Source organism: Marmota marmota, unplaced genomic scaffold (assembly GCF_001458135.2).
Source record: "Marmota marmota marmota unplaced genomic scaffold, marMar, whole genome shotgun sequence".
Lineage (NCBI taxonomy): Eukaryota > Metazoa > Chordata > Mammalia > Rodentia > Sciuridae > Marmota > Marmota marmota.
In genome coordinates this window covers 46,820,309-46,836,796 of record NW_025999990.1, presented here as the reverse complement: position 1 = coordinate 46,836,796, position 16,488 = coordinate 46,820,309, and the positions used below count along the sequence as shown (strand labels likewise).

Genomic DNA, 16,488 nt, shown 5'->3' with positions numbered 1-16,488 from the left:
ATAGATAGATAGATAGATAGATAGATAGATAGATAGATAAAATGAAGATATTGTGTCGATCTACAACTAAAAAAAATTTTTTTAAAGAAAGTTAGCTGCAATAAAACATAGCACTTTAGGTCTATCTTATAGCCTCTCTAGTCCTCAAGAGTCACCCACATCTGGGTTCATTCTTTCTCCTCCTTCACCTCTCCCTATCTGCCTTTTACAGAATTTATTATATATGACCAATTTATGTAACAATAAACATCACATGACAACTTTCCATGAAAAATTAGTTTTGTGAACATCTTTATTGAGTATAATTCAGTGGTCTTAGTATATTTACAGAGTCATACACCAAAATCAAAGCTAAAAACATTCTCTCTGCTTGAGTAGGAGACCCTGTATTCATGAACAGTAGTAACCCAATACTTCCTGCTCAGGGAAACTACTAATCTACTTGCTGTCCCTGTAGGTTCTGTCTATGCTGGACACTCCTTTATAAATTGGAATCATAAAGCATGTGGTCTTTTGTGTATGGCTTCTTTTTTAATTTTTTGAAATTTGTTCCAATTAGTTATACATGACAGCAGAATGAATGCATTTCATTGTACACAAATGGAGCACAACTTCTCATTTCTCCAGTTATACACGATGTAGAGTCACAGGATACATGCAGTCATACATGTACCTAGGGTAATGATGTATGGCTTCTTGTAATTAGCATCGCTTCTCAAGATCCATCCGTATTGTAGAATGTGTCAATATGTCATTTCTTTTTATTGCCAAGTGTGTGGGTACACTGCATTTTGTTATCTATTCATGAGTCTATGGGGACATTAGGGTTATTTCTGCTTTTGCTATTCTGAATAATGATTCTACAAACATTTGTTTTCTAATTTTTATGTGGAAATTTGTTTTCATTTTCCCTGTATATACCTAAGAATGTAATTGCTGGATCATATGATAACACTGTGCCAAATATTTTTAGGTCAATCAATCATTTAATTATGCCTTTTCTTTATACATTCTCATTAGACAGTCTGGCCTTTTATTAATTCAGGAGAGGAGAATTTGGGGGGAGGAGGGTTTACAGTGACAAGACAATAAAAGTTAAAAAGCCTTTGCTCTAAACTAAAATTACATCACAGTCATATTGATCTTGCCTGTTGATAACCTAGAACTGATCTTCCTATGGTGACTGGCAATTTCTATTGAGAAAGCCAGATCTTAATAAACAGAGCCTGTTCAAAACTTTTGAAGTAAAACACTTGGGAGGACAAGCTACAATAGTTCTTTTGCCCCATATAGAAACAAGTCATACACTGAACAGGTATTTTCTGGGATTTTTTTCTATGGTGAAGTTAGTGTTTTTAAAATTAAAAGTTTACCTAGAGGTTTCTAAAATGTGTTTACTTCTCTTAAAGAAACTCAGTGAATTAAAGAATATTGCTCCATTTTCTTCCAAAGACAAAAAAAAATTGCATATACAAAGAACAAATATCTACTGGTATTTTACTCCTAGATCCTGAAAGTCCCTGTTGGTGCCGTATCTGAATGTTGTATCCAGTTTCCGTGTGTGCACAAAATTGAAACCTGCCTCTGTCTTTCCAGCGCTAGTGAGACAATCAGGCATTTTGTTTTTTAGCAAGTTTCAGGGATGGCACCCCCACATGAACTTCTCTTTGACAGAATACACGTAACCCGCCCCCCATATGTGCCGCAAGGTGAATCAATAGCCCAAGAATCCACAGAGATAATGAGAGTGATGTCGTTTTGCTGGGACAGTGAGCCTGCTCCACAGTGTAACTGCACTACTATGCAAAATTGCACAGGCTTAAAAACCTGCACTCAGTAACCACTTAAGTGGTAGTCTTCTGTGATGAGATTTGATTCCACCTTCATATGAATGAAAATGTAAAGTTACAAGTCTAGAGTTGTGAGCCATCGCCAATCACTCTCCCTCCACCCCCAAGCCCTGTGTTTACTGCCTTACTCACCCACTTTGCATCGGCAAATCATAGAGAGAGCCTAAGTGCTCTCAGCTGCACTATACCAAATCAAAGCTGAGATGAATAATGAACTTAATTTTCCATAAAGACATTCTGTTTGGCATTTCAGCTAATAAGGTAAGCTAATACTACCAATTCTGGGTTATGGGAAGGAAAAAGAAATAGTCTCTTTGTGCTTGACTTCTGGGTTAATCCATAATTTTTCTTTGAACATGCTGGAGATGGGTTTATGTTTCATGATGTCTGTGAATTTGGGATGAACAGTTTTATAAAGAGTACCCCCCAATGCACCCTTTTCCTTTGATGTGGTTGCTTTGGAAGCTAGAGGGGCTGAGGGAGAAATCTAGCTTTTTAGTAAGAATGACATTCATATAATTTTTTTTATCATCTGTAATGCAGAGTGAATTTAGTTAAACATCAGAATATTTAGATGTAACAAAGATAGACTGAATTATTTAAGCACTGATTGTTGGAGATATTTATCATGATATAATGTAAATTGATGTCGAATTTGCTCTAAAGAAAGCAGAATATATACATCATGTTGGTTTTTGAATCATTTCATTTCTAAGTACATGTTATTCTAGAGAAGGTAGTAATTTTCAATTGCTAAAATTATTCCACAGCTTCGGTTGAGGTGGATTTCATTTTGTAAGATTGTATTTTTTAAAGTAGCAGCATACTGATAATATGAATCTTTCTTATTACTTTCTTGATTTGCCGTGGCTGCAATGATTTCAGTTCATGTGGGAAATGTACTTGTCCACTAAGTTCATGGAATTAGAAGCAATCAGATCTTTCTAAGACTTTTATTACTACCCTGGCCACTATATGTCAAAAGCAAGAAGTGATGAGATAATTACTAAATTGGCTTCACTTTTTTTATGATTCAGCTTTTTGGTGTTTAACACAGGGATTTTGATTTCATACAGATCACAGCACAAATCCTTGAAACTAGCAATGGCTTAGCAAGATGGAGAAGAAATTGTAGTCTTTTCTATCAGAATAACAAAAATGGAAAACATAATTAAGATTAATGCTTTTAGGCATTCTGGGCTTACTGCTATGTCACCTGAAAATCAGAGACTCTATTCTCTCAAAGTAGGTGACCTCAAAAGATATTTCAGAAGGTCTACTCAAAAACAGCTAAAGTATATGGAAACATTTTGAGAAGTGGAAAGTAACTGTTCCTCCTATTCCTACAGTCTCCTCTTTGTATTGTTTTTATACCTGTGAAATGAGCTATGGACAGGGAGTGGTTTATTTCATGGAAGTCTTTAAACATCACCATCAGAATTTATAGATAAAGAACTTTTCTTTCCTTCCTTCACCATGTCTATTGTTCCTAGAAGTAGAAATGTGATGCTAAGAGTACAAACACAGGTATTTAGCAATATTTACCAATCCTAAAGCATCACCCGCAGTCCACCTACAAATTTAGACAGTTCCCCTGAAATACATCTAATTTAGTAAACCTATGAGAAGTCAGAGTGTGGATTTTTTTTTCTATCATGGTTAATTTTTAAGAATAACAAGACAGACATATGTTACCTATTCATACTTCAAGGTTTTAAAATATGTTCAATTTCACAGCTATTCTGTTTGTAGAGCTGCATAGAAAGCTCAGGCATTGTGGGTTGTTTTGAGATTTGAAACACATTTGCTTTCTTTTCCTCTTTTTCCCCCTTTTTCTCTTATACCCCATCCCTCCACACCTTCCTCAGCTGCCCCATGGACTATTTTGCTGCTTTGATTTTGACATTTTCCTCCTTTCCCTTCTCCTTAGTATCACTGATCCAGAACCTATGGATTGCTCTATGCCTATCTTAAAGCTGACAGAAACAAACTAAGAAACAAACCTTTGCAATGACCAAGTTGTTCATCTCCCTGCCATTTGTTCAATAAAAATACATTTATACCAGCAAGACTTTTATCCACTGTATTCACCCAAACAACTCAACAATGAAAATGGGCAAGGCTATTTGGTCAGCATTCTTTTTGAGATGTATTCACTGCAGTGGCCATGAGATGTCATGTCAGGCCTTTAAGGTAAAATTTTTGCAAGGCATATGTTATTTATCCACTTACACGCTGACTATGTGTTGGTGAATTCGTGGAGAAAATCTAAAGAAAACAGTACCACCACCTTACACGTGATGTGCATGCACACACACACGTATACACAGACAGTAAAGACCAGGGAGCAACTGCCAACTGAGGACAGTGGTGACCGAGGTGGCAGCTTTGATACAGATGGCCCGCCATCATAAAGCGTTCTTGGCACCACTGGCAAGGAGGTCTGACAGAAGGCAGCAAACAGATTTGTTCCCAAATGCACGTGAAGCCCATTCTTGGGCACAATCAGAATTAACTGCAGGAAGAACAAAGATGAGAGAGGATTAAAATATCACTGGATTTGGTTGTCACTGTTAGTGTGACCTCATTTATACTCACAGACTGGGGAACCCAAGGATATGGGGGTTGCAAAAATAAAGGCATTTTTCCAACCTACCATGTCTAAACTTAGTCTCCTCCCCCATGAGTCTCTATCCTGGGTTTCCTACCCCTGCAAATGGTATCACCAGCTACCTTTTTAAAAAATCCAGAAACATGAGGGGCAACCTTGATACTTCCCTCTACTTCATATCGCGTCTCCAAGGAAGACTCATAAAAGTTAATTGAATGGATGAATGAATGGGAAAAAATCATCTAATTCTATATATCTTAAATTTCTGTACACCTCTTTCCATTCATCTGCCACTATCCCTGTTAAATTTCCATCATTTTTTTGACTAGATTGTTGTAAATACCTCCTACACGATCTAGTTTCCCCTCAATCCAATCCATTCCATATACCATAGCTCAAATGATCTTTCTAAAATGCATGTAGAATCACTAAATATTTTACTTAAAAATCATTTGATGTTTCCTTTTTACCCTTGGAATGAAGTTCAAACTCCTTAGCATGACTTACAGCATCTGACATAATTGGAGACCTTTTTTCTTCATAGTCTCATTTCCTAATTCTTTTCTGTTCCCTTTGCAATTCAGCCGTTCTGATCTATTTTCCCTTTCTCACAGGTGTCATGCACTCTTGCCCAGAGCCTTTTCAGGAACTTCTTCCTCTTTTGTTTCTTCTATCCATCACCCTAAACTCCTCTCTTCCCCATTTAACCCTTTCTCAACTTTCTAGTCTCATCTAACATGGAACTTTCTCTAGAAAGATCTTTATGACCGACCGAGTTGAACTCAGGTACTGTCTCCCAATATGTTCTCCTAGTACCCATTATTTCTTTATCATACAATTTCTATTTTATGTATAATTGCCTGTTGGTTTGACTCTTGCACTAGCCTTCCAGTTCCGTGAAGCTAGATGTCCAACTTGTCAGTCTCAAGCTGCCATAAGTGATATTGATAATAAAGAATGGGCCCCTCAGTTTGTTTGATTGTAGGAACAACTCTTCACATGACCCACTGCCTCCTTAGAATGAGAGGAAAACTTTTCAGTAATCATAGTACAGTAATCATAGAAAAATCCTTCACTTTTCATTAGCTGCTGGTGTTCATTTGCTTTCTGACTTCCAGGAGTCTGCCTTAAGTATATTTTTTCCTTATTGTTAATCTGAAGGTACTTTTTTCTGAAGGTGCCACAGTATTCTTTATTCTCAAGCTTTTTCTTATAACCCCTGTGTCTCTCCAAGTTTTTAGCCTTTCTCAAATTGTCTACAGTAAAAGTAGCTGGGCCTTACATTTCTGCTACATTTCCATTGTCCTTTTCAACAGGAACTATTTTCTTGGTTCTGGTCTATGATTACTCTTTCCACAGTGCTTTTGCTCAAACTCAGTTGGTCCTTAATGTTTTTCAGCCTTTGCCCGATGTCAGCCTACTTAGGGGGTGTCCACTGGGCTTTTGTTGGAGAAGCAAACTGCTGCTTGTTACCAACCCCCCCAGCTGCTAAATTAGCAGTGCTCTCTGTAGAAGAAATAGCTAGAAGTATAGGTACAGAAGGGACATGTACAATTTCTGGGAAATTTCCCATTATGTGTGATATGGTCATGATGACTTGGCTCCTTGTGATCCACACCAACACGCAAATGCACACAACTTAAAAATGTGAGAGACAAGACAGGGGGTGTGAGTAATAGCTTTTGAGTTGGACAGAACTAGGTTGGAATCCTCTTTCTACTATTGCTGTATCTACATGCTCCGATCAGGTTACTTAACCTTTCCATGCCTGCATTTCTTCATCTGTAAAATGGAGATCATAAATGGTGACTACCTCTTAAAGTAATGTCTGCCACACAGTCCTCAAGTGATAATATTGATGGCATGGGTGGTTGTGATAAGTAGAATAGTGCCACCAAATATGGCCATAGTCTCATCCCAGGAAACAGTAAACACTATTTTGCCTGGCCAATAGGACTTCACATGTGTGATTACATTATCTTGCTATGTGAGATTAATGGATTATCTGAGTGGATCCTAAATGTAATCACAAGTGTCCTTATAAAAAGGAGACTTGGACCACAGAAGAAAGGCATTTGACCATGGGAACACAAAGGGATTTGTAGAAGATGTACTTTTGGTTTTAAGATGATGGACGAGGCCATCAGCCAACAAATGGATCTACAAACAGTGGGGAAAGCAAGGAAATGGATTTTCCCTTAGGTCCTCTAGGGGACACTCAACCTGGCCAGTAGCTGGGTTTCCGATCATTGAATCTACTGTGAACCTCTGGCCTTCAAAACCGTAAGAGAATAAATATGAGTTGTTTTTAAAGCCGCTGAGCTTGTGGTGATTTGATATAGCAGCTAGAGGAAAGTAAGGCAGTGATATTTTGAGAAATGAAAGATAACTCCAAATGAGCTGTTCAAAGAGGAATAAAATGTTAATCTAAGAAAGATGATATTACAAAGGCTGATGTTGTAGGATGGAGAGGTCCTCTAAGATTCAATGTGTGCCGGAATATGTGCATGAAGGTATCCCATGCTTGAGTTAGAGCAAGTCCAGAAAGAGACAATTGAGGGGTGCAGCCATCTGTGGGACTTTGGGACAAAAACAGAAGTTGTGGAGAAGGGAGGCAGTGACTAGTGCCTGAGGGTGGGATGAGACAGTGCAGGGTGGCAGAGCTAATGGTGGAATACGCTGTTCAGAAGAGAGGATTGGTTCAGAAGAAAGACTGGGCAGAGGAACTTCGCTGGGTAACCAGCATGGATCTTAGAAAAGAGGACCTGTGTTCTACAAAAGGAGCGTGTTCTGTTGTTCTTGGGGCAACATTAGAGAGAGAAAAAGATAGTTCAAGAAAAGAAATCCTGGGAAAGACCTCCTAGGTCCTTACACCAAATCAAGACTATGATTAGCACATGTCTGAGTACTTTCAATGTAACCTATTTATAGCATTTGGATTCTATTTATAGGATCCAAGGTCCAAAGTGAAGTTTGTTTCACATGAGCTCTCCATATATTGCATGTAATTTGGAACAGGTGTCATGTTCACATGTCATATAATGCTGTTAGAAATACATGTGCTCATGCCACCACATACTGTTTCCTGTCCTGTAAAGCCTCTTCTCCATACACCCAGTTGGTAAAGTCTCAAGTCAAGCACTAACTTGAACCAGCTTCCATGGAAATACTGCCCACATCTGTATTTTCCAGCAACTTAGACACTTTGCTATAACCACACTGGAGTGTTTGTTGCTCTCTCCTCTCCAGTAGTACCACCTCTCCCCACAAGTCAGAAAGATCCCTGAGGACAAATACAAGTCTACGGATACTGTGTCTTCTACTCCCACAGTCCTTGGCATATTGGAGGAATTCAATATATGAGAATAAATGGGTGGATGAATTGAGTCATTCATTGTATCCTGTGGGCACAATTATTATAGGATGAAGAAAATATAAAGTTCATGGATCATGGGTCAGTGTCTAAAGCAAATACATCCTTCCACCCTAATCTGTCAAGAAGCAAAAAAAAAAAAATTGTAAAATGAAGTAACATTGGATTCACAGGGGTTTTTTTCCTTAGAAAAGATAAAGTTGCTATGTTTAATACAAAATTTCTAAATGATTGCAACTCTACTCTTTTTGTTGCAAAAATAAATAGTAAGTGGGAACATGTCATATTCATATGGGAATACAAATTATCTCATGTAAATTAACAAATCACTAATGAGGAAAAAAATGTATGCAGTATTTGCCTGTGTTATATTTTATAATATGGAATATTTTCTTAAAATGAAATTATCAATTTTGTCTATTTTTATACAGTGCAGTGTTTTTCAAAGTTTCATTTGTGAAAAGGAGGAGGATGTACTTGTATAAAGCATTAATAATGTTTGTTGCCTGCCAAAATTAATGTATTCACACCAGAGTCATAAACCTCATCAAAATAGAGCTGGACAGAGTTGTAAGAGGGAAATATACCTCAATCTCAAATCATTTCCAACTGCTTCATCTTTATAGAAAGTAAACAAACCTTCTAAGCTATTGAAGAGGGAGAGCTAATTCATGGTAATGGAGGTTTAAACATAAAAGGAAGAGAAAAAAAGAAAATAACATATGCTCGGATTCCAAAATCCTGTTACATCATAACACCCAAAATTGGAAGGAAGATGGAAAACACATCTTGAAAGCCTATTCTACATGCTTGGCTCCACCTCACAAAAATCCCTGTGCCATTTTATTAACAAACTTTTCCACATGGAGCAGTTGGCTCTAATACAAGCAGTTGGCTCTAATACCTTGCCTTTGTGTTAGAAATCGATTTATTTATTTTTCCCCCTCATCCTGAGTTCTCCTGTAGCTAGCCCCAGGGACTCCAGAGCCAGCTTCATTGTTCATCATTAGTATTTATCACTTTTACAACTCGAACTCAGAACTCGACCACACTATTTAAAAGAAAACACAAAATCCCTGCTCTTCACGGGGGCGCCCAGACCAGTAAAAGCATTTGCAGAATCTAAGAGGAAAACACATTAGTGAGGAAACAATGCGTCCAACAAGAGGGCCACTTAGGCAGCCTTTGTGAAGTAGGTCCAGAGGGGACACAGGACATGTGGGATGGAAAACTCTTCTCCCCACAACCTGGCCACCCACCGCAATGGGCTCAGGTCAGCGCATGACCTTGGAGCAGGAGAAGGTGGCACATCAGATTTGGAACATGTCAGGTATTCAAGGCATAGACCAGGAGAGGCAAAAACTGCAATTCCTCCCTTGGTGAGCAGATCCCTTTGCCTGCAGCCTGTGTGGACAGCATGTAGGGTCAGGAGAACACTTGACAAAGGGAAAAATAATCTAATCCTGTTACCTTTTTTGACTACTAAGAGAAAACTTCTTTAAAACTAAAGACGAAAGTGCTGTATAGTGAAGGATATGTCGTGCCCTCTCATGGACCTGATTTCCTTTTTCATATTACTCGATAAATGCAATTTCCTCTTAAAGTATATTTTTTTAATAAATAAAAGCAGTAAGATGTCCAGATTGGCACATTATTCCGGGTGGGAAAATGATACATTGGGTTTCATTTCCTCCTGGTGTCATAATCTTTGCCATCAGCAATGCTACCAAGATGGCAACACTGATTTTAATATTTCAGACTTTAATTGACTATAGTTCTCTTGTATATGCACTCAGGTTGAAATTTCAGGTGACAGTGTATTTTCAGCTCAACCTATTTTAATTATCCTCAATTCTATGGAATCACCTGACAGCAGGTTTAAGGCTAATATTAACCGTATCTTTATTTTTTGGCAGATTGGTGCAAACATTAGTAAATAGGTCTATGTAGTCAGATAAAATATACTCAACATCAGCTTTATTTTCAGTTTTATAACAGTGCCTACCAAATAGCAGACACTCAATAAATAGTTGATAAAGGAATGATGAGAGGAAAGTATGTAATTAGGAGGTTGAAGGAAGAGAAAAATCTCCTTACCTAGTTATTAGAAAGTCTTTCCAAACATGTTTAGATTTTCATGAAATTTATTGTGATCACGAAATAGTAAACCTCAGGATGCCTGATGCATCCAATGATGGTGATTGGTTCCAAAAAGGCTAATCTTTATATATTAGAAAGGGGAATATTTTTCTATGAAGTTCTCATTCCACAACAACTTGCCATTCTTATATAATAGAAATGGTAAATGTAGCATTAGAGTTCTGCTTCTTTTCTCCAAAGGATATTTTTTAAAAAGCACCCACAAATGTCATCTCATCTATTTTTAAGCAGAGTGCTGCTGGATAAACAGCTGAAATTGTCTAAACCCAATGGGAAAATTCAAAGTTTAAATAAGCTATTTTATCTCATTGAAAATAAGTGGCACCGACTGACACTGAACATATGGGGTTTTGCGTGCAGTTACGTATAAATTTTCTTAACTTTGAATATAAAATTGTAGCTGAAGCTGAAGAATAGGGAAGCGAAGTACATTCCATAATGATTCTTTGGAGGTTCTACTCTGTTTCTCGAGCCCAGCTTTCACTAATTTCTTGTTAAACACTGTTCCTGCACGCCTGGAATCCCAGCGGCTAGGGAGGCTGAGGCAAGAGACAGCAAGTTCAAAGCCAGCCTCAGCAACTTAGCAAGGCCCTAAGCAACTCAGCAAGACCCTGCCTCTAAATAAAATATAAAAAGGGCTGGGGATGTGACTCAGTGGGTTCAATTCAAATGCCCCTGGATTCAATCCCTGGTACAAAAAAACAAACTGTTCCTTTGCTCCTTAGATCTCTTTTGTATATAATGATGTTTCAGGGGACAGATGAGACAAGACACCAAATAGAACAGGAAGCAGGTTTATTTAGCTATAGTCAGGTTCAGAGGGCAAACCTTTCATTGTAATCAATCTATCCCCCTGAACCCCCGAGTTCAGGTAGTTTCAGAATTTTATACCCAGCATGTAAGGGGAGGGGCTCAGAAGTCTGCAGAAGTTCCCATAAAAGCAGTTTTTCTTTCACTGTTCTGGGCAAGTCAATCCTTCAAGGACAACACCTGAGAGGGGGAGAGCTTCTTCTCCCCTTTCTTTCCTCCCCCTGCCAGCTGTTACATGGAGCCCAATTGGTAACTTCTCTTATCTTAGAAATGTAGACATCTCTGTGAAGCTTCTGCTCAAGGCTAGAGGTCTTGTGAATGGATCTGTCTTTTTTTAATCACACTTTGCATTTGCAAACACACTTCTACAAACTACTATGGTGGATAAATGTTTGTGAAAAACTAGTAAAGGGGCGTTCAGCACCTGGAGTGCTGATGTCTTCCAGGCCAGTAGCCAAGTAAAATAGAATGACAGGAAAATAGGAAGTTTTAACTACACTGAACTCTTTTGTAGAGACTCTTTCGTTGATAGTCGTAAAATCAGTTATGGTGCAGATTTCTGGAGAAGCTTTGTTAAGATTTTCTGTGGAGAAGGATGTGCCACTACAATGAAGCTATATCTTTGAATTGAGAAAAATGTAAAGAAAACAAATACTTTAAAAAACAAACAAGCAATAAAATAAATAAATAAATAAACTAAGCTGGGCACTGTGGTGCACACCTGTAATCCCAGTTACTTAGGAAGCTAAGGCCGGAGAACCACAAGTTCAAGGCCAGTCTCAGCAACTTAGAGAAACCCTTTCTCAAAATTTAAAAAGGGAGGGGGTGGCTAGGGATGCAGCTCAGAATCTCCTGAGTTCAATTCCCAGTATGAAGAAAGGAAGGAAGGAAGAAAGGAAGGAAGGAGGAAGGAAGGAAGGAAGGAAGGAAGGAAGGGCCAGCCCTCTGGGGGGACCCACCCCCCAATTCCACAGCCACATCCTAATGTATGTTTTCCCTATCCAACCCCCCAGAACACCAAGATTTTCAATAAAGTGACAAAATTACTGACAATTATAGAAAATAAATTAAAAGAAAAAATAGATCTACAGATGATTGTAACTTTGGGGATTTTTCCACTGGCTTCCTATTTTTAATAAAAGTGTATATGCTAATCATGAAAAATTATAGTTCAGAATGATGTAGCATCAAAAGCCCTACAACCCCTTGTCCCATTCCTACTCCCAAAAGATAAAAATCGCTATAACCATTTTAACATTTTCCTCCAGTTTTCTTTATATTCAAATTCACAAATATACTCATGTAAAACTGTAGATATGTATCTGGGTCCATGTACATAGATGTATGAGTGTATGCACATCTTCTTTCTTCTGTTTTAACAAATTGTTATTACACTACAAATACTGTGTAGCCCTTGGCCCTTCTTACTTACTAGTGTCTATTGTGATCTTTCCACATCAGTATGTAGAGCTCTGCCTCATTCTTTTCAGTATCTATGAATGGCTTTGTGATGTGGGAGTGTTCATTCACTCAGCTAATGTTGAATGCCCATTTGCCCTGGGCCGAGCACTCTTCCTTGGAAACACAGGATAGAACAAAATAAAATCCCGGCCCTCATGAAGACCATGTTCTATGATATTGATATCACATATTAAAGAACTAATATATTAGAAGCCTTTTCACAGGCCCACTTTTTCTTTTACAAACAGTGCTGTGATGAATCATCTAGTAAACAAGTCTTTACACCAATTTATCAGTTGGATAAACTGCAGAAATTATTTTGATATATTCAGTCATTCACTCAATGTTTTATTTGCATCATCTCCTTTAGAAATAGATTGTAAAGTTTTCATTGTCAATTAAGTCGATACAGTAATGGAATTTTAACACAAATATTCTATCATTTTTAGGCCTATATCTTAATTAGACTATTAAAATTTTATCTGAATCAAATCCTCTTAGATGACTCTATGATAATGCTCCAGGAAGAGAATCAAGTCAGATGTTCCATTTTTCCTCAACTTTTTTATGATAATGCTCCAGGAAGAGAATCAAGTCAGATGTTCCATTTTTCCTCAACTTTTTTTTTTTTTTTTTTTTTTTTTTTTTGCTACCAGGTATTGAACTCAGAGGCACTAGACCACTGAGCCACATCCCCAACCCTATCTTGTATTTTTTATTTAAAGACAGGATCTCAGTGAGTTGTCTTAGTGCCTCGCTTTTGCTGAGGCTGGCTTTGAACTCTCTATCCTCCTGCCTCAGCCTTCCAAACCTTTGGAATTACAGGCATGCACCACCATGCCCAGCTTCCTCTAGTTTTATTGATCACATGTGCTAGAAATGGCCAATTTAAACATTTAGTAATGCCTCCCAGAAAAAAATTTTGTACCTCCTTTTGGTTCCCGTGTAACATGTGAACCATAGAGGAAGTTTTTAGTAAATCAAAGCAAAAAGTGAGTGTATGCCATTGTTCATAGGCATACATTCAAGAAAATTATGCCTCCAACATAACTGGACCAAAAAAAATCAATTGTTATTTATAAGACTTTCCTTTAGAAAGCCATTTGGCTGCTCTTGCCTCTATGTCCCATATGTATATTACAACTGAAACCAGGTCAAAATCTTCCATACACTCTTAGAAGGGAAAAGGGAAGTTATCAGGTGAGAGGCTGTGCAGGGGAGAAAGGTAAGCTGGTCTCGCTCCCTCTGCTTTGTGTCTGGGGCAGAGACATACTGAGCTTTTTCTTCTCATTTCCTTCCCCACATACCCACCTCCGCCAAATATTCTGGTTTTCAATGTCTTCTAGTCATATTGGGGAAATATGACTGGTTTGGGCAGAAACTAGGAAACCACGTAGTTGGGTTTTTTGATTTTTATTTTTTTCTAATTTAAGAAATAGTCCCTTCCAAAATAAATAAATAAATAAATGTTTCTGTGGACATTCCAACATGAAATGGACTTTTTTTTTCCCTAGACATTTGTCCAATTCTGCAGCAAGGAAAAAGAAAATGATATTCAAATGGAATATCATAAATGGGTTTAATTTAATGCTGTTCTAGTAATTCAGAATCTCTTCCTCTAAACAAACAATTGCTAGCTTGAGTAGGAGGTTAGGTGCCCATGCATCCTGCTACACGGAGGTGTATAGATCACAGAAAGCCAGCATGGTTTCTAGGAGGAAGTGTGGACGTCTCGGGAGCTCTCACCAGGTCAGCTTGACCCATTGATGAAAAGGCAAAGAAAAACATAACAAAAGAAATCCTTTCTCAAATGAAATACATCAGCATCATTACTCTCCGTAGGTAATGCACAATTTCCATAATAGGAAAAACACCAGTTTTGAATATGCAGTACACTGTGGGTTCACGTGTATGTAAGAAAGAAAATGTTCAAGACTGAATTTCAGGCTTCTTCAGAGACACAAGGAATAACGAGTGTGCATGCCATGAGCAAGGGATCTATTTACTTCCACATTCAAAGACAATCATTTCTTCTCTTGAATAAGCTTTTTTTCCCCCTCATTACAGTTTTTACCATCAAAAAGGTGGCAGGGTCTTGGTGCATGTTATAAAATTCAAGATGTAACCTATACCTATTTTTACAGAACAATATCACTCACATGTCTCTATTATGACATTTTATTTGCACCAATATCTTGAGACACTCGAATACTGGCACAGGTTTGACACAAAATGTAAATTCCTCGAGGCTGGACTTTGACATGGTTCTTCCCTCTAAACATAGTGGACCCTCCTCCATTTTTGTTCTCTTCATATCCATTGTAGGGCCATGCAACCAGTTTCACAAGTTGTAGAAAAGTGCTCATATATATTGATCAACTATTTTTCACTTTGTAGAGTTTAGTGGTTAAGTAGATAGTTGGAGTATGATGAAGTGGAGTGTTAACTGGCCCAAAAGGAGATCTGAATTCTCACCCATTCCTAACACTTAATAGCCATGTTTACATGGCTAATCGACAGTTTACATCTGGATGTCCATTTCTCCATTTACAAACGAGGAGTTTGACATTTACCATAATATGATGTAAATAATGTTCTTGTGAGAGAAAAAAAATGTTGAGTCTGAGAAACTGAGTGAAATACTCAGGTTTCTATAATTGGCAAACATTCTGGAATCTTTAAAATGCTAATATGCATAGTTCCCAAACTATCTTGGAACCCTCTTCTGAGAGCAGAACGTTTTGAAGGATTGGTGATCCGTAAAATGTGCTTTGTAATTCGTTGGGGGGAAATGACAGTTTTAGTTTTCTGCCTGGCTGATCCTCTCGTGATCTGGTGATGGGCTTCCCCTGGCTGGTAAAGTTCAGTTGACTCTTTGATGGAATATAGTTTTGGTTCCCATAGATTTCCATGAAAATAAACAGCTATTGTGTCCTCAAAGCTACCAAGCCTCTCTTCTGGATGCTGCTCATGTGTTCCCCACCTCCTGCCTGTACATCCACATGTGTGCCTACACACCAGCTCCTTCCTGCACAGAAACATATTCTGCTGAGGTCCCTCCTTCTTGCCCACATCTGATGCTAGTTTTCTTCCCTGTCGCTGATGGAGGAAAATCCAGGACAGTGGTCCCTGCACTTCTCAGTTGATGAATAAACCAGGTATAACCAGTTGCTGTACTTAAAGATTTCAGGAGCACTTTCATTTTGTTTTATAGGGTACTCTGCTTGGAATTGGGGTTGTAGTCTCTGCCAAAAGAATGATATCATCCCTCTTTTCAAGTTGCTTACAATTGGTGGGTGGGGCAAATTTGTAAACACCTGGTTTCTAGATGGTGTAATAGGTGTTGCATTAGTAGTACAAATAGATTGTTGGAGAAAATCTTGATTATTTTAAGGTAAACTCTATATTTGTTTTATTAAGGCAAGACATTATGGAATTCTTGGTCCTTTGGAACGTTGAAGGCTTAAAGGAAAGATGAGTCTCTAAAATTCCTATTTATTTCATAAGGTGTGATGTTTCAGCTGACTGCAAATTTTCCTGTTCATTTGTCCAAAATCTGTACAAATAATTCCCTTGCTCTTAAAGAAAGTTGTTCAGTGAAATTGACCTGCAAGGCAGTCGGTGAAGAGCTGGGTACAAATCTTGCTCTGGGTTGCTCTCCTTGGATGGCCTTTGTGGGCCTACTGAGAGGCTACTTAGGAACTTGATATTGATGCTGAGGTCTTTGAGCCAACCTCTAACTCCTGGGAAAATGAACAGCAAGTGCAGGTCAAAACTAAAGGGAGCCTGAGTATCCTGTCCGCCCCCGGAGTTTTTCTTCTGACCTGGAAGCTGCCACCTGAGTTCCCATCTGCAATGATTAGTACATAGCCACCTTGCTAGGCTAGAGTACCCAGCTATTGAGTCAAACTCTAAATTAGGTGTCATAATAAAGGAGTCATATACATATAGTTGAAATCAACCATTAGTGGACTTTGCAGAAAAGAGATTACCCTTCATAACGTGGACAGGCCTCATGTAATCAGTTGGAAGAACTTAAGAGCAAAACCAAGGCTTTCCTGGGAATGTCCTGACCTAACACTACAGTATCATCTCCTGCTTGATTTTCCAGCTTGCCAACCTACTCTATGGATTTCAGACATGTTTTCTCCATAATCGTGTCCACCAATGCCTTAATATAAATCTGCTTTTTATTTCTCTTCTTAGAAGCCTGACTGATCCAC

General features: G+C 38.2%; 1 protein-coding gene across 17 annotated transcripts in view; it reads left to right on the top strand.

The window, feature by feature from the left end:
• The window catches only part of Dlgap1 (DLG associated protein 1), a 784,970-nt gene that overhangs the window by 462,299 nt on the left and 306,183 nt on the right, over nucleotides 1–16,488 (top strand). For 2 of the 17 annotated variants that reach the window (XM_015482532.2, XM_015482535.2), the window contains exon 1: nucleotides 1,973–2,111. The exons of the other annotated variants lie outside the window; for them this stretch is intronic. In XM_015482532.2, coding sequence (XP_015338018.1) covers nucleotides 2,061–2,111 — 51 coding nt within the window. In that variant the 5' untranslated portion in view covers nucleotides 1,973–2,060. Of the gene's footprint in view, nucleotides 1–1,972; nucleotides 2,112–16,488 lie in introns of those variants that run through there. 17 annotated transcript variants of the gene reach the window in all.